Raw genomic sequence first — 24,532 nt, 5'->3', positions numbered from 1 at the left:
GCAAAGCTTGCAAATTGAGATGGATTTTTTTCATCACACATAGCTGTAAGTCTAACAAAGTGTCTTCAAGCAAACAAACAAACCAACCAGTTTTAACTTAAGCTGATGTGCCAATCGCTGAGAAAAAGCACAACTTTGGAGGAAACAACATTATATTTCATCTAAGTTATAAAGCTCTAATTGCAAAAATATCTTCTCTTTTTCACTAGTAGGTGCTGCGATTCCAACGAATCACAATAAATAGCTGAACAAACTTCAGGACAGGCTGAGCCACTTCAGGCAGATCTAGCAGGGAACCGAGTTTCCCACCTGCGTGTCACACGTCTTTGTCTGACTGGAGAAGTCTTGGCAGGAGAAAACTACTGCTGGTGCCTTTTATTTTTTATTGGAGGGGAGGAATTATAGGTTCATAGGTTCATACGGTTGGAAAGGACCTACAAGATCATCTAGTCCAACCATCCTCCTATCACTATCCCTACCCAACTACTAAATCAAATCCCTTAGCACCTCATCTAAACGCTTCTTGAGATTAAGATAATTTAAGGACATACTGTACAGAGGAAATGCATGAGCATATATACAGATATTCCCAGGTGACATTAGTGGCAGCACTGCCGCCCATTGCTACCAGCACACCGTCCCTGCAGACTGTGCCACCGGGCACCGAGGAACGGAGTTTCTGTGCAGTTTCCTACAGTCAGACAGAAACTGCCCCGGGCACAATCCTGCGGATGTGTGTGTAGGACTTCCTGAGGGTAACGCTGCCGTGGTGAGACACTCCCCGTGGCAGGACGCACTCTTCTGTCAGCTTCTGGGTCTCGGGGTCCCAGCACAGCACTGTCGCAATCACTTCGTTCTTTTCATCTCGGCCGCCGGTGATGAACAGCTTGTTGTTGCAAGGAGAGATCCCACAGCTGGCTCTCTCGTGGGTGAACTGAGTCACGAGGCACCACGTATCTTCTCGGGGGCTGTACGAGTACAGGGCTTTCATCGCCCCACCTGCAGAGGAAGTGGAGATCAGCCTTCAGCAGCTTGTCACGAGGATTCTAACGAGACAGCCCCCTTCAGCAAGGCTCCTTCCTGACACTTGCAAGAGCGATTTATGACCCAAAGCCGAGAGAAAAACAAGGTCACGGGATGTTTTATCGTTTTGAAAGCCAGATCCACAGAAAGTCACTTATTGTTCACAAGGCTGAGGAATTTAAGGCCAGAACAGATGCTGTGGTCATGCAGCGTGAGCGCAGTGCACCCAGGGGTGGACCTTGCTCATATCTGCTGCTTCAGCAAAAGACACAAGTTGAGGAAAATACAGTCTTGTTTAACAGAGCTCAGCTCGCAAAGGACGATCTGCATGCAGTAAACTGTCACAATTAGAAACGGGCACGTGAGTTCTGCACTAACTCCTCTAACTTGGGTGCCCACCTTCCCATTAAAGCACCTTCTGCCTGAATGCAGCTGTTTTCAAAAGCCCCTTTCTTCTTTAAGGGTTTGTAAACTGAACTTTTAATCTTCTTACGGGTAAGCTAAAGAGAGTGACCTTCATTTTTTCCACATTTCCCAAATCTGCAGTTGCTCTTGAAACTGTGCACCTTTTCAAGTTTTGCAAGCTCCTTTTCATTGGAAAAATGGTCAATACCTCAGTACCCAAGACAGGCTCTGGAAATATATTTCCTCCTGGGAGTACTACCAGCTAAGTGGTTCCTGTTCTGAGATTTGCAGAGACATGGTGTGTTTTCTACAGCATCTATATCAACCAAGTAGGGCTGGGAAAACCTTGAATCCATGGTCTTCTTGATTAGCTTAGCCTGGGATTCTACCTGTGGCCAAAGTGAGCATTTATCTGTGGTAGTTTTACTAAAAGTTGCTTTTGACATTACTTGTCAAGTGCCTGAGGGATGGTCACACCACTGTAAGGTGACATAAATAATCACAGCATCCTAAGTCATACATGTTGTCAGTGACAATGACTCATTTGGCAGTGGATAAATCATCAGCCTGTGTAATATTATTTGTTTGGATGCCGTAACCAGAGGCTTTTTTATCTTTAAAGCTCAGGCTCAATCCAACTACACTTGTTTCTCACACAGGGACACAACAGTCATACTAGTGGATGTTCCTGTCTGAAAGACTCTGCATGACTACACCTGGAGTATCATGCCAAATTGCATCCAGAGCAAGCCCCTAAGCCTAAGTGTTAGCCCCTAAGTCATGCGTTCTGACATCCTGCACAAAGAGGGTAATGGCAGTCTCTGTGCTCAGAGGAGCACAAGGTTTGCATACATGCAAGGTGCATGTGCATATGTGTGCGTTCAAACGTGCATGCTATACATCCATCTTCAGAGCACTGTTTGCTATTTGGTGACTCACTGGCTTCATACCCACCCGCAGCACCATACTGACTGCGAGTGAGGTTCCACACCAAGGCTGAGAGAGGGACTGGGAGCTTTTCAGGGCTCCTGTGTTTGAAACAAGGAGCCCTCTTTCCTGCTTTGGGACAGCACCAGCTGGAGATGTACACAGGCTCCCAGCTCCAAAGTTCAGCTCACCACCACTGAACTGTTCTTATATCCTTTTCTTCTGTACTGCTAGTTGACAGAATTAGCCTCAGGCATGATGTCCTTTGGGTCTTTGGGTACTGATGGCTCTGCCCCTAGTGTCCATGTCCCCACATAAATCCTGCATAATGCTGGGGAGTAGAGGGGAACATGAGGTAGCCATAAGTTCATGCCCTTGCCACTGTGCACCCACCTTTGTGTAGATTTAAATTCTCCAGCCTTCCAAGATACCTATCATGATAACAGGAAGACTGACTGGGTGACTCTTCACCACTCTTGGTAAGTGTATGGATTCCCATCCTCACTATACTTTGTGGAAAGAGTTATCTGAGTGTTTAATTATACTTCACATGCATAAACAAGCCCTGGTGTGCCTGGACAAGAAGAACATTAATGCTCCACCTACCCACAACATAAATGTGATCACGGAAACTTGCAGCGTTGATGCATTTGGCTTCTACTGGCATGGGAGCTCTCAGGCTCCATGTGTTGGCTGCGGGGTCATAGCACTGCGTCTTGTCCGTCGCCAGCTTCCCATTGGGTCCTCCCCCAATCACATAGAGTTTCTTCTTGTAGCTCGCTGCTGCAAAGGAGCTGACATTGACCATCAGGGGAGCAGCCTGTAAAACATCATCAGTAACTGTTCTGATTTCAGGCAGTCAGACTGATACCTGCATCGCTTTTAAGGCCATCAGTGGGGTACGCAGCATGATACTTGTCTAGGGACAAGAGAAGTGTTTCTATTTTTTTTCTTAAGGACTGTGTAGCCCTTAATAAAGAGATGCCGTGTTCAAAAACTGGTATTAAAATTACCTTGTCAGCAATTCAAAAACTAGGAAATGTCAGAAATTTTCCAGATCTCATTCATGTATTTATGTATACTGAAAAATAAAACACAGGAAACTTGTTCACGTTGATCCTTCTACTCACAGCTGTGATTGTTAGATTCCTCTGCACTGTTTTGTGTCATCTGAAAACAGGAGTTTCTATCTGACATTGTGGTCCCTAATCTCATTAATTTCATGGATTAATACTGTCTAATACTCTCAGCATTTGAAGCAGTTAGCAGAACGGCCTTTTTTCCAATACTGTTTATCTTGAAATCCTTGTTTCTACCGTAAACATACAACTCACAGCCAATATAATGTACAGGTTGGTGTACACATTTTGTTGTACATATCAGAACAGTAGTTTCCACCCTGTGCTTGGGTTCGCATTAACTCTTACTTGATGCTTTTTGGACTACTAGCTCTAAAAGCCAACAAAGAAAAGGAAAGTCAGGCATCAGGCGTCTTGCATAATTGGCTGGCAATCCTATGTCTTCTAGTTTCTGAAGGACATGCATTTAGAGAGAGAAAATACCTGGGGTGTTCACAGACCAAAAATACTTAAAAAGAGCTTTCCAAGTTCTTCTCCATTTTTATGATTTAATGCCTTAATATTTCCTGATTCAAATGTTCCAAGTAAAATGTTGTATGATGCAGCGTCTCACCTCTGACCAGCAGTTATGAAAGGGATCATATGCCTCCATGCTGTTGATTCTCTGCACACCATCAAACCCCCCAATGGCATACACTTTGCCACCCAGCACAGCCATTTTGTGCCTCCATCGCCCAATGTTCAGGTACTCAATTTGAATCCACTTGTTGATGGAAGCGTTGTATTTCCAGACATCGTGCTGTGTTTCTTTGCCACCTGCAGTGTACATGACACGTGTAAATATGACACCATCACTTGTATCTCCACAAAATTTCCAATATATCCAAACCAGGCTTCTAACAATAGAGAAGAAATCACTTATGGTGGTGCTTATCGTTAGCTTCTTCTGTTACTTCTACCAGTGGCCTGGCCTCGTTAAACAAGAGTATTTCAGCATTTAGTTTACTTGCTAGTGAAGGAAACACTGAACAGTTTCTGCAGCAAACATTCAGTAAATGTAGATCACTGTTCCTCACATCAAACCTTTTTTTGCCACTTCAGCACATTCACTTTAACACTGAGTGTGCACACAGAGCACAGCAGTATGTGGGAGACCTCTGCTCCACGGGCTTTGCAGAATGCTGGTGGCCAACAAAAAACATGCCTTAAGTAAGACGGGAGGGTGAGCAGCCAGTGGGACCAGTGCCTGGAAGGCAGATCTGCACTGGGAGCTGCCACTCGGCACAGAGCAAATGAAGCCAGCCAGGCTGGTGCTGCACAACGTAGAAAGACCTGACCAGGAGCTCCTAGCTGACAGCAGTTCTGCATGGCGTGTTACAGGTGCTGCTATTCAGCCTTGGAGCTGCCCGCCCAGGATCTCATTTTTTTATGTCTCTTTCTCTGCTAGCTTGGGTTTGTTTCATGCTTAAACACTGGAGGTCAGAACTGGTCCCTGTGAATTCATTCTAGAGCTGACTTGCAAGTAAATATTTCCTTGTTCTAAAGCAGAGAGTAATGTTTTAGCCAATACTTTTGTTTGCATATCATTCATGGTGGAGCTGGAATACGAACAGACATAGCTAAGCCTGAAACCTCCTGCACAGACGGAGTGGCTGACTGCTACTCTGTCATCTGCAACCTGATTAAACATTGGCTTTGCTGGTGACTATACTGAAAAGGGAATTCATATTCCATTGAGGAAGTGTCTGCCTTCATTGGTATTCTGTTCCGCAGCCAGATTACTGCAAACTGATGGAGCTCATCTCTGGGCCAAAGAGCAGATTGAACAGGAGATAATCAGCACGCTAGATAGAGCTGTTTGTAATGCTTTTGTCTAAGTACTTTTTGTATGTGTGTTGAATTTTATTTGCACTGAAATGGCTGGAGTAGTGGAGGGGCCTGAATGCAGCCTTCAGGAGTATAGTGGGGCTGAGGCTGCAGATGTTCTCCTCATGCTCTCTTGCAGTCCCCATGCCCAGACTTTGTGCTTCCCACCTCAGGCTGAGAGCTCAGCTAGGAGCAGGGCCTGTGGCATGCATTTGCGGCACATCATGGAGCAGGGAGAGAGTTCTGAAAGAACTGAAGGTTTGTTTCACTTCTGTTCTTTCTCTGGACCACAGTTCTTTCTAATTTCATGAAAAAATTTACTGCATTAGTAAAAGGAGCAGAATGATGAGCCATAACTGGGGGCATTTTTAGTTGCACTTGGAGTGTTTCTATCCATCCAGTCAAATCATTTATACTTTTTGGGGAAATAGTGATCCAGAATGTATGTGGTGCAAAGGCTTTTCCTATTGTTCAGAAGCTAAAAGAGCAGGGAAGACTCCAAACTAACAAGATGTCGAAAGAAGTAGGTATGTGGCATGGAAGACAAGTCAGGAAAGATGCAGGTCAATGTAGAAAAAACTAGAAAGTCACGGGAACTACAAGAAAACAAAGTTAAAGGATACACAGGAGGAACCAGGAGTTTAATAGGGAATGAACCATTAAAGATTTGGTTTAGCTGGAAGTAAACTACTGATGTCTGTGGAGTATTCAGCCCTTTATTTGGGTGGAAAGAGTGAAAAGCAGAGAAAATAAAGTCCAGAGGGAATGGAGGGGGGGAAGTCAAAGATATGAAATGATGCAGGGAAGGAAGAGTGAGGAGTTGTGGCAGCAAGAGGAAAGCCAGCTGATACCATGATGGGGATGTGTTAGCCTGGCATGGAGGCAGCCTGGGTAGTTCAGAAAGGAAAAGCAGAGAATAGACATTGGAAAAGATGACAGCAGTAAGAGAGAGCAATAAAGCCTATGACCTTGACAAAGAGGAAAGTGTAAGAGATTAAAGGCAAATGGAAAAGAGGCCTCCCCACTCAAGGGTGTGAAGGTGTGAGGGATATTTGCTAGTCAGGGTGTTTGACTTGGGTTCTCCTCTACAGCTGACCTCTAACAGGCGGTGTACTGCCAAGTAAAGAGAAACTCCTTATGGCTGACTGGAAAGAGAAATCTCCCTTCCTTCTAAGGATGGAAGAATCTAAATCTTGTGTCTGGATAAAGATTTAATAAACTTTAAATTGGAATAAAGTAATAAAAATCTGGATTCACAAAAAGGAAAGTGTAATTGAAGATATTGGAATGAAGACAAATTATACTTAAGCCAAGCATTCATGCTTTAGCCCTTCCTTCTCTTTTCCCACATCACAGAATCACAGAATTGTAGGGGTCGGAAGGGACCTCTAGAGATCATCTAGCAAATCCTTTCTACTCTTCTGTTTTCAGTAAGAGTAGAATCTTGTGGGTGATTTTGAAGGAAAATTCTTCCTGCCCATAGAGGCACTGCTCTGTACCATGGTCTGTAATGTAGCAGTAACTGCAAGTTTGGTGTCTCTTTTCCTCTGGAATGTGGAAGGAGGCCATTAGATTTGTTTTGGACAGGACAGCAAAGCCAGCAGTCAGACTGTAATACTACCAAGCTTGAGTTTAAAGTTTGATTGTCAAGGTGAAATCTCTGCAGCTCCGAGATCCACTTCCTACATGGAGCTCAACTGTATTTGCATGGGCAGGTAAAAATACTCCCATGAAGCTCTCAGAAAAGTCTGCAAAATTTATGTTCTTGTGTGTCCTGACATATGCTGTGTGTCTGGACAACTAGGTTTCCTCTGGCTATGATAGTTAAAGTGCCTTTGATAGATGGCCCTTGCAGAATCCTGTCTGATGTGCTGTTGCAGGGCTTCTGAAAGTGCAGATTTCAGGTAGCAGCTGAACAGTGGTGACTTGCTGAATTAGTCAGATTCTGGTTATTGCTTATGCAGGAGGAGCTGCAAGTAGATGTATTATAAGTCCATATATATTTGCCCTTGCAGCCCAGAAAGCCAACTGCATCCTGGGCTGCAACAAAAGCAGCATGACCAGTGGGTCAGGGAGAAGATCCTGCCCCTCTGCTCTGCACTGTGAGACCTCACAGGCCAGGCTGGATCGGGCCCTGGGCAACATGATCCAGCTGTGGTGTCCCTGTGCATGGTAGGGGAGTTGAGCTGGATGGTCTTCAAAGGTCCCTTCCAACTCTAAGGATTCTACAGTTCAATGAAGGAGATGCTGGAGTGAATATTCCTCATTTTAAGTTACTAAGCAGTACTCAGAGACCTTCTCTGTGATTACAGTGTTGCGGACAAGAAACTATGCACCTAGATGAGTATTGTTTGAAGAGGAATTTGTGCCTAAACTCCTGCCAGGGGCAGGTGGTATCCTCACATGTCCAGTGCTTCTCTGGAGCCTGCCGAAAGCCAAAGCGTTGGGAATGCCTGCAGTGCTCAGCACTATGAAGCAGCCATGAGCATAGTCTCAATAGAAGCTGAAACTAATCATGAGAACCGTATGCACCCCTCAACCACTCCCCATATCTTGTTCCTTACCCGATATGTAGACTTCATTTTTTAGCGTAATGCATGCAAACTCCACCCATTTTTTATTCTCATTCTCCGTCTCCTGCTCTGTGATTGGTAATTTTGCTACTTCCAGGCGGCTTCGCCTCAGCGGATCCAGGCAAGTCACTTCTGCTACAAATTTCTCATCTTTAGTACAGCCCCCTATGATCATAAACACCTCAGACTGGAACTCGTGCATCCTGGGCTTGGTTCTCTCTGTAATAATCTAAATGCAAGCAAGACAGAGTGAGTATGCAGGGCACTTACACCTACAATTACAGAAAGGTCTGGTGACCTATTTTTTGGTTACCTATCTTGCAAATCACAGGTGGCTTACAATCAGCTGAACCAATTATCACATGCTCTGTAAGTTGAAAGCCTAGAAAGCATCCTGGAAGCATTGCAGTAGAGGTTGCATGGATCCTTTTGGATCCCAGCCTCCTTAGGATGTCCCAGGCTGGCACCAAGAGCCATCATGAGGACAGTATTAGTGACAAGGATGGGTGTGTGGGCAGCTGAAGAGCACAGGTTTTGTTGAGGTTAGCAGAATGAGGGCAGGGTGGAAGGGCCACAGGGTTTGTGGAGCCTGGATAGAACGAGACTGCAATTAATGCTAGCTGATGCTTTTCCTGAAGATATATGTTGAACTGTCAAAACAATAGCAACTCTCTACTGTGTTTTTTTTTATTTGTTTCTTTGTTTGTAAGCTTTAATTGTAAGCCAAAGCTAGAACACTTGCTTAAAACCAATACCAGACTCTGAAACGTGGTTTGCTCTGATCTACTGACTGTCGGCTGAGTGCATCCACCAGGGACACTGGAAAAGGACATTTCCCGGGTAGAGGTTCACCAGGAGCAAAGAATGCAGGGGGTGCTTGAAAGCTTCTGTTCTGCTTCAAGGGAATTCTTGCAGGCAAGTGCAAATAAGTGCATTACTGAGACCCAAGGTATGCCAGCTCTGCGCTGAAGGACAAAAGGAATAACCTTCTTCATCTCCTTCAATTATTCGTCATATAAGAAATGTGGTCTAGAAAGTAACGGGAAAGTGTAAAGTTGTTCCTCTGCTTCTGCTTTGTCCCAGGACAAATCTGCCAATTTGCAGACTCTTTGATCAAAGTGTGCTGGGAGAGCTCCACACCCCTGCAGTAACACTACATCTGGTGAGAATCACGTTGCACTCGTTACCTTCTGTGTGTCCTAAGAAGCAGACTGACAATCTCCAGGTTAAATGGTGTGGCAGCAGGCAGCCTGCTTACAGTTTTAAACTATTTTTAATATGCTTCTATAAATTGACATAATTTTTTTCTGTTTTAAACTGTCATTTACACAGGTGCAATGTTTTTTATTTTCCCTATGTTTAACAGATCATTAGGCAAGTTTTTTTTTAATCATCTGTCACAGGACTTGCTGGCTTTCAGACTTCTGTTTTTGTCTGTCACTGCTGGCAGGGCTGCCTCTGACGGCTGCCCTTTGAAGATGAGTGCAATGAGTGTACAGCCTTGAGCAACACTCCCTTTAGGTGTCCCGCACCAGCCTGGAGAACAAGGCCAGCCTGTAGGCTGTGGGGACAGGTTTCATTGAGGAGTTCAGCCAGAGTGGCTGCCACTGCCCCAGGTGGCTGGGACCTGACCCACCCAGCCACCCGCACAAAGAGCCTCATCTTCCTCCCCTCCAGTGATTCACATCCATGGTCAGCTATGGATCCACAGCACATTCCTGAGGCCTCCCACCTTCCCCTGCCTCCCTGACCCTGGAGGCACCTACCTGTCCTCACACACTCCTGTACCTTTGCCCCTGTTAGGAAATCCGACTTCTGGCTGCTCTCCTCTCTCACCCACATGTAGGGCTAGATGTGACTGATAGCTAACTTTCCAAGTGAGGAAGTGGAGATCCACCACAGCTCAACTCAAGCAGGACAGGCCCTGATTGGGTGCCCAGATGAACCTCTCTTTTTTGGGTACAGAGGTCCAGAAGATGAGGATAGGCACATTGCTCCTCTGGGGAAACACTGTCTTCTTCCCTGGAAGGTCTTTCTGAAAGATATCTCCCACAGTCTGTGACAGAGTTTAGTGTGGAAATTATTCTTCCTTTCTTGGGCTTGAAATATTAGCTAAGATGGTGAGGTGAGAGGAGTTATGCAATTTGCTTTGCCTTTTTACTAGGGAAGTCATCTGGGGTCTTTGTTTAGCTGCTCAGGTCTGTGTATGAGGGTTTGAGCCCATGTGCTCATAAACAGGAAGCTGGAAGCTTTGATTTTAAAACATGCTACTAAGAGCTTCTGTGCTTTCTAAATCAGCACGATAACTGGTGAAGCCAACCTTGACTTTTCAGTAGCACCAATTAGCGACACCTTGGTGTGAATACCTCTTTTTCCACAGTAGTGTTCCTTCCTGTGGGATTTTCAAGCAGAAGCAGGAGGCATTTAGGAGCAACAAATGCCTTCCATTTTTACTCACCTCATTGCCCGACAGATGGTACATTCTTGCTTCCTGGAGCAAAGGAAAGACATCTGGACACTGTCTAATGAGCTGATCAGCTTCAACAGTCTCTACGAAATACCAAGGGTCCAACAGGGGCAGACGGACGTTCTCCAGCACACTTGGCAAAAGAGGAAACCTTTCAGACTCCTTGTAACGGACCCAATTCATGACAGTTTCGAACACTTGTGCTTCTTCTGTGACATAAAGATCATCACTCTTCAGCGTGCTGCAGAGAACATCAGTCGGGAGCTCCAGGAACTCTTCGTAGCTCAGGACCTGGGTGAAGTTCTGGATAATGTAATTTTGTACCTGCTGCTTCAGACTGTGCAGGGAGTGGGCATCAGCCAGCCTCAGGATGCCAACGCAGTTGTCTGGCTGAAGGGCTTCTGTGAGAAAACTGGCACAAGCATCTACCATGCGCAGGAACTGTGGGCAGAAAAAAAACATACATAGCATAAAGTGGTTCCTTGTATGACAAAACACGGGAGAGCTTATGAGCTCAGGGTAGGCCCTGGCCAGCCAGGAGCTGGGAGAGACAAGAAATCAGTCATATGAGGACAGGTGTTTCCCAGAATGTTGTGATATGGAAGGAGAGGATCAAAATGCTGCCCTCCCCACCATGCATAGGTGTGCTGTCCTGTACTGGAGATGTGGCAGGAAGAGAAGGACCACCTGTACATTTTTGAGTTGCTGAACAGTGAGGACTGTCTTGCTACTGTGTGCTGTGTAAGAGATCCTTTGAGCTCTTAGTGACCTTTGTTTTCCTTCACAAAACACAGATGTGCCTTTTGCACACAATCTTCATCAAAGAATTTCCCATGTTTGTGTTTAGTAGGGCATCACGACTACTGTCTTTAATGTCCTTTGCCCCAGAGCCCCATCAATTTCCCTGGACCTGTTCCTGGACCACAGGTATCTCTGGACCCAGATCATGGACCACAGATGTCTGCAGGGCATTTGCATGAGCTACAATGTGAGCTGAGTTGCTGGTGATTGCTCAGGGAAGAAATCATAGAATCACAGAATCACCAAGGTTGGAAAAGACCTCCAAGATCATCCAGTCCAACCATCCACCTATCACTAATATTTCCCCACTAAATACGTTCCTTACTACAGCATCTAAATGTTTCTCGAACTAAGATGATAGGTTACAATATTTTGTGTGGGGCTTTCCTTCATCTCTGTGATTTCAGATGCAGTAGGACATCAGTGCTTTGTATCAGTTGTCACTGAGAAATGCAATAATGAAATACAGAAAGATGAGCCACAACTGACGCTGTGCATTTCTGTCCATGCTTTTTGAGTCCTTTTTTCCAGCCAATGCAGCAAGCAGACCATTTTAACTTGTTCTGTCCCACAGGGGAAAGTTGCATAACAGTAATTCAGGGGCAAAGAGGAAGTGAAACAAATACAAGACATTTTTGAACACAATAGCATTTAGATTTGTTTCATTAATTAGGATAGAATCTTCTAGACCCTGTGGTTTTGCATTGACACACTTAGACTGTACAGCAGAGCCAGACGATTGCAGATGCTGGGTACAGACTACCTGGTTCCTGTTTTAAGTTTAGATGTAGTCATGAGTTTAGAGAAACACGATGAGCTGGTGCACCAGGCTACGTGTGGCCTGAGGACACACTGCTGCCTGTGACATCAATCTGCCAGCAGCACGCTGCAGGGCCACACCACTGCAAGGCACACACTGTGTGTCTCCTGAGGCTCTGAAAGGACTTTGCCAGCACCAGCAGTCCACGCATCTGGGGCAGGTTACGTATTAGCCCTATCAAAGTTGGTCGTAATGTGATGCAAGGAATAATGTAAGTGGGATTCACCATGGTCACCCATGAAACCATTCTCAACTCTGGAAGCAGACCAGTGCTCCCCCCTCGCAGTCCCACCGCTGCGCAGTGCTCTCAGTACACATGCACTTGCTCCCAGCAATACCTGTGAGCAGGCAGTGGAGGTGTAAGGGCCGCGCTGTGCCGGGCCGCCCCTGTGCACCCACAGGATGCGGAACCGTGAGACGTGGGTGTGAGAAGCAGCGCTGCTGAGGCTGAGACAGAGACCGTCCACCATGAGCACAGCACGCCAGGACTTCCCCGGGGTGCTGCTCCTCACCTGCACTGCCTGGCTCCCACTGCTGCCCTCATCTCCCCCAAACTCCCCCAGACTCCTCAGAACTTGCTGGACACACCCCAGTCAACCCCAGTGGTGACACGGGAGGCCACCACGGGCCTCTGGTACTCTCATTATCCTTCAGGCACTCCAAATTGTCACCTTTCCCTTCCATGAGAATCCCTCCTCATGCCATGCTGGGTATTTTGAAAGCCCTGCTCCCCCCAGCAGTTGGGTCCTTCTCATGCTCCTTCGAATTCATGTTCTTACTTGCTAGAGGCATCCCATATGCTTGCTTGGCCCCCCTCGGCCTTCTCTCTGAATAATAAAGCCTTTTTCCCCCAGTGTCCCAGCTTTGACCCAGGCCATGCTCTGAAAATTATTCATTCTCTGGTTCTCAGTCAAATCGGAGAGGTTGAAGAGAGGCACTGCCAAAAATTGTTGCTTGCTGGATAAAAAAAAGTACTGTTTGGAAATTGGTTTTCTCACATAGTAAAGTGGAAAGGAAAGAAGTGCCCCAAGAAAAATGTTACGATAAATTGAAGCATTCATCTTTTCAGCTGTAAATATATTGAAATTAAACATTTGTCTCTTTCAAATGTTTCTTCTTGTTCTTCAGCATGCATAGCGGAGGCAAACTGGCAGAATGCTCATAGTTACTAAATCTTTTTTACACAAAACATGCCCTCAGCCAAAAACCTCACCCGTGTATAATGTGAGGCTTTCAGCCCTTATAAATCTTGAGGGCGTCCAAGACAGCTGCAGCGAGGCCTGGGATCACTGCTTCTCATAGAATATTCCCAGTGTTTGAGGCTTTTGCACTTTACTGTACTTTCTCATGGCACCCTCCTGACTCTAACAATACTCATACAGCGTTTGATAGTTTTCCTTACAGCACCAGCTTTAGGGAATGAAAAATGAAAAAAAAAATTCAAGTTGAATTTGAATTTTCATGAAAAATAGAGAAGATAAAGGAAAAAACCTAAGTTCATGTTCTTGATGGTTTCAGAAAACAAGCCTGAGGAATGATCCTGAGGAAAAAAAGCTTCAGAAGAAAACAAAAAGAACAAAAAAATCACAGGAATGCATCCTGAAAAATTAACCTAAAGCAACCTATGAGTGCTACCCGTTACGATACTGGTCTGCTGAAAACTATATTCAGATGCACACAGACCCAGGCACCGGTGCTGCAGCACCTTCCCTGAGCTACCCCATGGTAAGGGGTAACTTTTCTGCTCTCCCCACAGCAAGCACCAGCTGCTGTCACCCTGTGGGACCAGGCCAGTGTCACAGCAACACATGCCGTGTTCGTTAAGATTCAGGAATCTTTAGTTCATAGTGAACTGCAGTGCTCAGGGACATGGGTGATCCTCACCTCCTTTTACAAACAGCCCTGGACACACACACGTACATTGGCACTTGGCAAGTTATGCTGTTGCAATTTGTTAATGATTTGCAGCTTGGTACCAGGACCTGCAATTTGCTAGACCTCACAGGTGACTTACAGGACACATGAATACCTGATGGACCAAAGGCTGAGTAACTCTGCTCAGTCTGACTTCCTCAGTCATGACTAAAAGCTTTACATCAGGACTCCCATGAAGGCAGGTACTAGGCTACGTGGTGAGCCTCCCTCTCCAGGCAGGGGGGAGGTGGAGATGAAGTTACTGTCCTGCTGGGCAGGCACTGGTCGGGCAGGGCCAGAAGGGAGCAGCTGTCACAGGCTGCCCAGGACCTGCAGGAGCATGTGAGAGCAGCTCTGGGAGGCAGAGCCCAACTGTTTGCCTGTCCAAACAGCACCCGGTGCAGAAACATTGCAGCTCACTGCTGCCATGGCCAATTTTACCGCAGTGTAAATACAAACAAAGCCAAGTGCTTCTGGAGCCCATGAAATCAGAGAAGTGTGCAGTGCTATAACCAGGATAGAGCACACTGTAACCAGTGCTACAAGACTGGAACTATGCATCTGAGTTAGCTGTACCTGAAAGAGGCTGGCGGCTTCCAAGACTTTCTGTACGTTTTGCTTTGTGATGAGCATCTTGCTGGTGTAGGTATAGTCCAAAAGTATATTCATGGTTTCCGCGTCAACTCCTTTAAGTATAATCTTCTCTTCATATTTCTCTCTTAGATCGTTGCAGAACATGGCCCTGAAAAGAAAGATGTTTATCTTTTATTGCATCCCTGCCAGGATGAGACATTCTGAAAACATTTGGTTATATAGATTTCAAAACAGAATAGTTGGATTGGCTCAGATTTGATGCAACTAGCCCTGAAGCAAAGTAATAAGGAGTATGCTTTTGTTGTTTTCATGCCTCTTTACTCAACTGATAAGGCATACACTCAGAGCCGATACCTCAGAGCTGAACTTGGAGCAGACCTGGAACTCTGTGGCAGCAAAAGGCGGCTCTGGGAAGTCAGTACCTCTGTGCTTCAGAGCTGCAGACTACTACTTAGACTGAGCTCTGAGGAACACAGGAGATCCACATGTCTGACAGCCTCGCCTGTAAGGTTTCCAACATGGCTTTGACCCCGCTGGTACCAAGGATGGGTCAGGAGAGAATGTATTTTCCTGTGCTAAGTTCTGGCAAGACCAGAAGAGTTAGTGCCTCCGGGCCAGAGAGGTGTCTGAATAACCAGGAACTGGAGCTGGTGTTAACCTGGAAACATGGTGTTTTCATGCATACTGGTACATCTCTCCTTTCGGTGGATGATACCGCATTTGAACAGCAACAGCCACACATGACTTTGGCACTGGTCCATTTTTTCATCTCAGATATGAATAAGAAATATCTCTAAGAGCAGTTTTAATCCTCTTTGCATTGTGGTAGATGCAAGGCAAACACATCTTCATCTGTATTACAAGTGTTTCATACAGTGCTTTGGGTTTTATGTAGAAGGTTGATCAGTCTGGTCTTGCTTACTGCATTTGAGGTGAGCATTCATGTCACTCAGAGTTTGGCACAACAGATTAGAAGTACGTGAGTCCTTCATTGGTGAAAAATGTGCAGGTCTGATGAGTCTTTAGGTGTTTTCTTTGCTGTGCACACCAAACCCTTCTTTATTAGTCATGTAAAATGCTGACAGGACACTGCAACCTAGAAAGTGTCTAGGGGTCAAAAGACTTCTTTGGAAAAGACAGCAAGAAAGCTGTCAGATTGATGCAGCTCACGTGAGTGAAGATGTTCACAGGTTTTCTTGCAAATCAGTTAGGCAGAGTTAATGGCAAATGGGTGGCAGGTATCAGCTGCTCCTTGCTCTAATTACCAGCTGCTCCTTGTCTCAGCAGAGGTTTTATAGCCAGAGAGAGCTTGTATTAGCTACCTTGTGTATAAGGCTGCATTTCAGTAAAATGATCTAATGTTTAAAGGAGTAAAATTGGGCAGAAAAGTTGTAGGGAGTAGCGCTCAGCCAAATTTTTCATCATCCTTTCACTCATCTCAGCTGGTGAGAGGTTTTTGATGCACTGCACTGCTCCACTGTCCAGTTGCTGCTGCCCTAGAAATCGGCATATTCAAAAGGCAAAGAGACAAAATGCTCCTTAACTTCCATGGGCGAAGAGTGGACCGCCCTTCGCTTTTCTCCCTGCTGATAGTGTTGGCTGTGGGTTAAGCCAGGGGTACACAAGCAGGTGGGCAACTGAAGACAGCAGAACTCTGTGCCCTCTTCTCCCTGGGACTGGGATTTCCATATGAAGGGAGGTTTGCACAAAACCACTGTTTCAGTTGTGCAGAATTGATAGGCACCAAATGCTCCATCTGAGAGAGAAACGGGCCATTGTAGGGTGCAGGTGTTGTCTGCTCTGGTTCCTTTTATCTCTTACACTGGTAGCTCCAGTCTTGTACTGAATATTCCTGCCTGGAGGAGAGGCAAACTTTCACTTTCAACCTACGCAGCGGGAACATTCTACAGCAGTCAGAGCTGGCATCCATCAGGAGAGCTGGCTGCTGCGTCCTGCTCTGTTTGCGATGGCTTTCTCAGGGGCTCTCAGCCCTGCAGATATACCCACCAACTTTGTTATCTGTTTCTTTGTTTCCTGTCCCTGTGTAATTCCAAACCAAACCTTTGAACCAACATGTATTTTAATAAATTCAGATCTGAAGTGAGGAGCCCAGGGCCAAATTTGGATGCCTAAACATGGGTGAGTTAACAAAAATCAGGGAGAAATCTCAGTGAAACAAGTGCAGTTTGTGAAGCACATTTTAAGCACGTACCCACACTGGAGTGCTTGTGCTTAGAATCATGAACCCAACTTCAATCATCCTGAAGTTTGAGGATGCTCTGGAAAATATTGTTTCACCCTCACCCTGTTCTCCCACCACCTCGGGCAATGCAGTGTGAGACTGCTGCTCCACCTTGACCAGCTTGCGCCTTTCTCTGCTCTGATACCTTCACATGGGAGGAGGGAGAACATTAATTCTGCTTTTATGGGACATTTCAGAAGCACTGGGCTATCTACTCTCTAGCAGGTGCTGAAGGAAAGTCATGGAGCCGTTAGCTTTGTTCAGCTGTGCTTACAGCAGCTGCCATGAACTAGTTGTACTTCCAGTTGTCAGGAAGAGCCTTGGAGTCCCTGGAATCACAGAATCATAAAACGATGGGACAGTTTGTGTTGGAAGGGACCTTTAAGATCATGCAGTTCCACCCGTGTGCTACAGGCAGGGACACCTCCCCGTTGCCCAGGTTGCTCAAATTGCACGGCAAGTGCTGACAGGAATGGTGTGGTTGAAGAATTTCTTCCAGCCCCTGTAGTTCCCGGCGAGTGATGGCAAGATGAAGTAAGTAGAACTAGTGAAGCTCCTGTAGTTCCCTACAGACTTGCGTCTTCATTTTCCCCCCTTGCAGGAACTTCACCTTCCCTCCCCAGGCCCTCCGTTCTCCCTCATTGCTCCTCTCACACAGCCCACATCGCTCTCAGGATGCAGCTCCATGTGCCCCCGTGTCCGGCTGAGCACAGCAGCCCATGCTTTTGTTCCTTCAGGGCAGCAGAGGCACTGGGGCCCGCTCCCAGCCCCTCTCCTCCAGATGCCCATTTCCTTCAGACTTGCAGGAGCTTCACAGTTCTGAGATTTCTGCCTCTCTGCCAAGCTTGGTCAAAACTAACCCAAATAGTTTGGGCATCTCTGCTTGTAGCTGCATATTTTCACAAACTCCATCTCTGTAGTATACCTGTAGGAGTAATACCCATCTCTGTATGTTCACCATCTCTGTAATGAGACAATAAAACCCGAACTGTGCTTTCAGACACAGCCAGCAAAGCTTACAAAAGCCATTAAAATTGGCTTTCTACTTATGTCACAAGTGGTCACAGGTTCTTTTTTTCTCATGTTTCCTCTGTAGCTATTCAGTCATCTGACCACTTCAGCAGTAAAAAAAGAAAGAAAAAAATCCCAGCCATGCAAATGTGATTGTCTGAACGATAGTGGAAAATCTGTGTTAAAACCAATACCAAGTTCCTCTATGTGTCTAAAAGTTGTCCTTGCTGACCAGTAGTCTCAGATGGATTATCTACTGTAGTACTGAAAGAATGCAAAATTCAAGATGGGACTGAAATGCTAAGTAGCTTTCAAGTTGGTAACTTCCATTATAGTCGATTTTCAGTAACCCTAGGAAAAAATGGAAACTTCCTTCTCTTTCCTCCTCAACAATTTTATACAATATATATTTTTACCGCAGAATAGTAGTGAGAGCAATGGTCAAATTCCACAAATCCACTCCTATCACAATAAAAATATCCTGTGATCCAAATGAACCTTCCTCATTGCTTGGATCTCAAAGCAATAATACATGGGGCTACAGCTCTGGATACTTGGTTAAAAATCCACTTCCCACTTGCTGGCTGCCCATTTTTCTCTCTGCAAGCCCCAAGCAGGCATGCTGGGTGTTGGTACCAGACTTCCAGTGAATCCACAGCTTTGCCTTATTTAATTTTTTGACTTGAGAAAGAGCTGAAAGTATCAGGAATTGCAGACTCACCGCAGTGGCAGAGTTTACCTCCCACTTTACTCTCCTTGGAGATCTATGGCTGAAGATTAAGACACAAATTGAGCTCGTTGGTTTGTTCCTTAGCATGCCTTACCTGAAATAATTGCTGGCTGCAGCAAGGACCACTCGGTGACAGGAGAATTCCCTGCTATCCACGCACAGGATGACATCCGTAAGGGAATTCTCAAGCCGAAGGTTCTCCAGGCCATTCTGGAGCACCAGAGAGAGTCCCGTATCATCAAACTTGATCTTTTCACCACTGGAGACCTCCACCAGCTCCCCCATTTTTGTCGAACACTCATTGTCTAAGGAGAACTCAGGCTTCTCAGAGCTCTTCTCCAGCGTGTCCCCCATGTTCTGGCCAGCACCGTCTCATTCTGTTGGTGCCTCGATCTAAAAGAGTGCTCCTAAGCCTCCGACGAGTCACACTGCAGAAGTTGGGCGGATTTCCTGTCCAGAGCTCTCTGCTTATCTGTAGCTGTCACACACACATAACAGGAAGCCTTGCACTTTCTCATCCTGTTAACACAAACACTTTTTTTTTTTACTTTTTTTTTTTTTTTTTTGTGAATTTCAAGCAGCATCAACCTGTTTATTAAGGTGTTAAGATGCCTTTGCATGTGGGAGGATTACAAGTGAGGGGGAAGGCCTGCCTCCCACCTGCAGCCCTGCTCTGTTATCCGGACCTGCTGGCCACAGTGATAGGTGCACTGCAGGGCTCCGAGCGGCTCTCGGCCGGACGGGCTGCTGAGGAGAACAGGCCATTCTTTTAAAACTCTTTTTCCAGGTTATTAAACTGGCACTTTTTGGTAGTATTTTTTACTTATGATTTTAGTAACACACTCGCATATTCAGGAAGCCTTCAGGGTAACCTTCATAATGTTCTAGCTGACAAACGTGGAACAACTTTTCATCTCAGGATGTTCTGCAATGCTATGACTTTTATGGAAGGCTGAGTTGGGTCTCCACAAGCTTTGCCTAGCTCAGAAGCAGGAGCTGGCAGACAGTCAGCATGGAGCCTACTGCAAGTAACAGGGCAAAACCCCTGGAAGTCTGGGAGATGGTTATGCTGGGGGTTACAGAATCAGTCCCCCAGAGGGATAACCTCCAACCCTGGCAGTGTGAGCACCAATTTTGTCATGGTTTTATGATTTTTGGTACTGGTATTCCACATCATAACATCATGTAGTGCATTTAGAGTTAAAGAGTTAATGCTCCAACTCCGTGGACCATCGATAGTTCCAGGTATGCCTGTCTCAGAAGAGAAGAAGAACTCCATTCCCCAGAGGACTTTGCGATGCTTTGTGTTCTTACGTGTTTACGCTCAGAGGGAAAGATAAAAACTGTCTGCAGTCACGGGACTCTCTCTTCCCTTCGGGACCGAGCTCGGCAGTGGGTGTTTGTTGCAGCCGTCCGCCTTCAGCGTTAGCGTAAGGCCTTCGGTTTATCGGACACTCTCTCTCTCGCTCATTTTATTTGATTCATTTGCCTCAATTCCAATTATATTATATTATATTGTGTTATTTTTCCTTTCTGATATCTATTTAGTAAAATAGCTTTCCTCCTCAGATCGTTGCCGCTGTTTTGTTCCTAGGCCCATCTCCCTTCTCCTTTTCCCTTTTCCCCCTTCCCCTTCCCCGGGGTGTGGGCCCGTGGGTCCCCTGCCTAAATTGTCACGGTACCGGGTCAAACTGTCCTGCAAACCGTGACAAATTTACACAATTACCTTTGTGATATTTATTTCTAGGAATCCTGGTCTGGTGAGTCCTTGGATTTTAATGGTGTTTGTTTCCTCTTTTGTCTCCCAGTTCATGGAGGTGAACTAAAAGGGTTAAGGGAAGCTTGATTCAGAAAAGGGAGGTGAAAGCAGCCTTCAAAGAAGGATGGAGTCAGTTAGGTTTCGTATGGGATAATAAGATCCAAAGGAAGGAAAGGAAGAAATCTCCCTTCTGCTTTCCCCTAGCTCCATGTAATGGGCTTTTCTTCATTTTGTGCAACCTCTGTACAGCTTTGGCTTTTTAATTTCCCAGCATATGTCAAATGCATTCCTGCCCTTTAACTTCTGGTGATGAACACCTTCTATTTTAAGCCAGTCCAATCCCTCCACCAAATACTGTTCCAGGAATACAGACCTCTGAAAAATATCAGGTGTGGTTTTGAAATGACAATATTTTAATCCTGTCTCAAGCTAGCTTCTCTTTGTTTATCATCATGACTTTTGACCTTAGGAAATTCACCTTATCAGGCCGTTCCCTGATGGTGAGAAGCTTCCTATTTTCTTTATATAAGTGAAAGCTGAGATTCAGCAGTGATCACTCAACTCCCATTGCTGAAGCTTTAAGCAAAGAACTAAGAGTTGCAGAAGTTGAAGTCTGTTGGCTGTGAGCGCTGGGAACGGAAACCCCGCAGTAACTAGGTTGGTTGGTAGCTGTGGCCATGTCAGCATGCCGCTCACTAACGGCTCAGTAGGAAGGACCGTGGTAATTTAAGCAAGTGTTGACTAGTATTAGCACCGATTGCTATCTGCAGTCTGTCTCCTGTGCTTTCAACCAAGTGATGTATTTTTAACCCTTAAAACCCACTTTTTTTTTTTCTGCCAAGCACCTCTTCTGCTTTTTTTTTTGTCTTTGCTTTTATAGGGCTGCCTAATGTTTAGAGAATCACTTGCTCAGGGATTAATGTGCAAATGTAGTAGCTAGTTTCATTATTTGGGCATGTACCAGGGCAGCACTGGGGTGAATGTTGTTTTTGCAAAGGGAACACAATGTCAGGGAGTTGCTTGCTGAGCTGCTCTGTCTTGAGGCTGCAGTAGCAACACGGATCAAATCAGCTTGTTACTTTCTGGTAGCAGCTTCCAAAAATATTCTTCCTTTTGGCTTTCAGAAACTTGTTCTGGCTGCACTGCTACTGTTTTCATTAAATAATTACTTGCTAGCTAAATGAACTAATGATGTGGTGAGAGCTGAAGGCTTGTCTGTTCTTGAGGTGTTTGTTTATTGTCTTTGGTTTCCACATACTGAACTGACCTGTGCTGATTCTGTACCAGCCTGAGGTAATGGGTTGGCATTACTGATTGTTAATGTGTATTCACCACTTCTTTTGCACATAAGTGTACAGAGCTATGTAACATCACAGATGATTGCTGGTATGTATGTCTCTCTGTTCTGTATGTTTGGCCAGAAATGTGCAGAAGCTGCTTGGCACCCCACCTTGAGCTTCTTAAATTTGCATCCCCTGTTGCCCATTGATGGTACTTAAATTTTGATCTGTAGCCAACACTAGATTGAGCTGTCTGCTCCTGAAAGCAGCATCTCATCTCTGTGGCATTTTGGTACTGTGCAGCTGGATTGTGCCAGTGTATCTGCCCAAACTGGCCCAGGATCCTGGTTCCTGTCTTGGAAAGTGAAAGATGCAAGGAGTCCCTGGGAAGAGGCATTTGATTAAGGGTGGACATTGTCATGATTAAGAAGAGGGACAGAAAAAGTCGCAGCAAGGACACCTCCCACCAATGGATCAAAAGCTAAGAAATGAAACATCCCTAAAACAAAGGCAGAAATGGAGAAACAGATTCCTGACAGTTCTTGTTACTTGTTTTGCTTCTCTTAGTCACTGTACTTCACCAAACAGAGCCCTGATGAGCCTCATGAATCTGAGAGGGACCAGGAAAGGAAAACACAAGTGTGAAGCTGCCTCGAGGATGTCAGATGAAGATGAGCAGGAGGTTTATCCAGGCTGAGAAAGAAGGCAGCGAGACAACCTGATATTGCACTGGGATCTGGAAACTTCATGCACATTTCAGAACAACCTTAAACAGCATTGTTGCAGGTATTTATGATCTACGATCAAATGGCTGGTGCTGACTACTTGTTCTGATCCTTCTCCTGTGATACTGCTAAAATCACCACCAGAGCTGCCTTAATTTCAAAGGTGAAGCCCCCCAGCAACGTACTGACAGCTATACCTTCAGATTTGCTTACTAATGCTTGTAGGAGGGAACACCCATTTGTCTGAGGTTGCCTGTCTCCAGGTACTAGCCTCCAGTGGGAAGAGGAAGCAGAAGAGGAAGCTTGAGAATTCTACCTGAAGTCCCAACACTGCGGTCACTTCCACTGTGCTACCTGATGCTGCAGAAAAAAGAGGACCCTGCTAGGAGCACACAGCCACTGGCAATGCCAACCTCTTAATGCTGCCAGTTCCCGTGTGTGAAAGCAGAGATGAGGACTGCACATGTATCAGGGCTCATCAAACCAGGACCCGTTTTCCTGCACAGTGCAAAGATCACCAAGGCCTGAGATAATCTTGCCAACCCTGGGAAGTACGTTGTTTTCAGTACATTGGGCTAATGTTCACTAGCTTAAAATAGCATGTCCTTTTTTTAGCTGTAGGGAAATGAGATTTTTGTTTTTGAAAATATATCCCGATTTTGTGAACCTGGTACTCTGTAAAGTGCAAGCAGTCATCTTTGTGTCATCACAGTCATCATCCCTCTTCTGCACCAGTGTCACCTTCCATTTCAAAACCCAATCCTTGAGGTTTCTCACATCCCTACTTCTGGGCAGGTGCAGTTGTTCAGAATTAGCAAATCAGTCTCAATTTTTTGTCATTGGCCTGTCCCATGGGAGGTAAAAAGCACCTCCTATTTCAAGTTTATTGCAATGTTATTCTGCTAGCACTGCATTTATTATACTCCCAACTTTTGCTCTCTCAGGCTGATTTTGCTTGTATTGTAAGTCACTGAGATGTTTCTGCAATAACAGCCCCCCCTACTTATTTTTTTCTTAGGGATCATGTGGTAGACATGCGTTGTGCTAAGGCTGAGTGACTCCAAACTGGGTTTTCACCTTGTATGGAAGAGAGGTGCCAGCAGAACATAGAGTAAATGCCAGTTTATTTGGGTGTAGTAGCCGAAGTCTGGCTGTTGTCCTAACCATATTGTTCCCCTGTGCTATTAGCTGTAGAGGTCAGGATGGTTAACCCTCACGTGTGGATGGGCCAGTTAAACTTGAGAAATCTTCTATCCCCTTCTCACAGGCTTTTGAGGGAGTGGTGGAGGAAGGCTACTATTTAATAAATTGCTTATTCTATTTGAAGAAGTTGAATTGCAGTCTGGGGGCACACTACGGCCACTCCCAAAGCTGCAGGCACAACAAGCTGAGGCATCACTTAACACTGTATTTTAAGACCTTGCAGCCCAAGAAGAGATGCACCCAAATGAAACTGGAAGGACTGGAGACCAGGGATGGGGCGAAAGGTAGGACTCATAAGAAATGCAGTAGTGCTGTGGTGGTTGGTGAGTGCCATTCACAGTAGTCTTTTCCCTCTCTCTGGAAGAAGGACATTCTTTCCTCAACAGGTAGCTTACACTACTGCAGGTTTTTTAATAGGAACAGGCAAGAACTTCCTCTTTTCACCCTCAGGATACTCAGCCTTTGAAAGTGTTCATTTCCAGTCCCTGTTGTATGCAAACAGGGAAAACTGTAATTCTTAAAGTCAGTTCCTCTTGAAAAAGAAGTGTCCCTTTTTCTTTTAACTTAGTGCTGTGTTTCTCTCAAAAATGTTCTGCTGGTGTTAGTCACAAAGAGGTTTTGTCATCAGCATCAGACTCTCTTGTGCTTTAGTTTATGTAAGTAACAAGATGCTTGGGTCACTAGCGCTGCCTGCTATGCCGCCCTTTGGAATTTAAGAGCATCTTCTCTGTGTTATTAGTTAATGGCCATTTATGCACAAATAATTCTCCCTCTAAGTAAATTACACCTTTGATCTCTGCAAAAGGACAAAAGAAACTATGGTCACACTAGAAGAGGTAAAGGCCTTTTGTCCTCAGTGATATTTTGATCTTCTATTTCTTGGTCTTCTCCATACTCTGCTGCAGGCAGTCCCTCATGTCCGGAGTGCCAAGGTAAGAACCAGCCCCAGAGCAAAGCAACAGCGCTGTAGTTCAGAATCTGGTGTCACAGCTTGATGAAAACACATCCACCAAAGTAGCACTTGAAGTGAACGAAAGATGTCCCACATAGCAAGGGCTGGGAAATGTAGGAAACTGCCATTTATAGTGAATTCTATGGAGCTCTGTGTTACAG

The 24,532-nt window shown here is 45.5% G+C and overlaps 1 protein-coding gene across 1 annotated transcript; it reads right to left on the bottom strand.

The window, feature by feature from the left end:
- Nucleotides 1-534: 534 nt before the first annotated feature.
- Nucleotides 535-18,898, bottom strand: KLHL6 (kelch like family member 6). Its single transcript, XM_065748567.1, has 7 exons — nt 18,547-18,898; nt 14,452-14,617; nt 10,332-10,781; nt 7,865-8,102; nt 4,048-4,250; nt 2,962-3,175; nt 535-999 (listed from the first exon to the last, which is right to left on the bottom strand). Exons 1-7 carry the CDS (start codon nt 18,804-18,806, stop codon nt 698-700), a joined length of 1,833 nt encoding a protein of 610 aa, XP_065604639.1. The 5' UTR covers nt 18,807-18,898; the 3' UTR covers nt 535-697.
- Nucleotides 18,899-24,532: the final 5,634 nt, after the last annotated feature.

The sequence above is a fragment of the Cyrtonyx montezumae genome, unplaced genomic scaffold, assembly GCF_038088225.1.
Source record: "Cyrtonyx montezumae isolate F1298 unplaced genomic scaffold, pur_monq_1.0 scaffold_5, whole genome shotgun sequence".
In the NCBI taxonomy this organism is placed as follows: domain Eukaryota; kingdom Metazoa; phylum Chordata; class Aves; order Galliformes; family Odontophoridae; genus Cyrtonyx; species Cyrtonyx montezumae.
The sequence above is the reverse complement of the archived record's forward strand: the minus strand, read 5'-3'. Positions and strand labels throughout refer to the sequence as shown.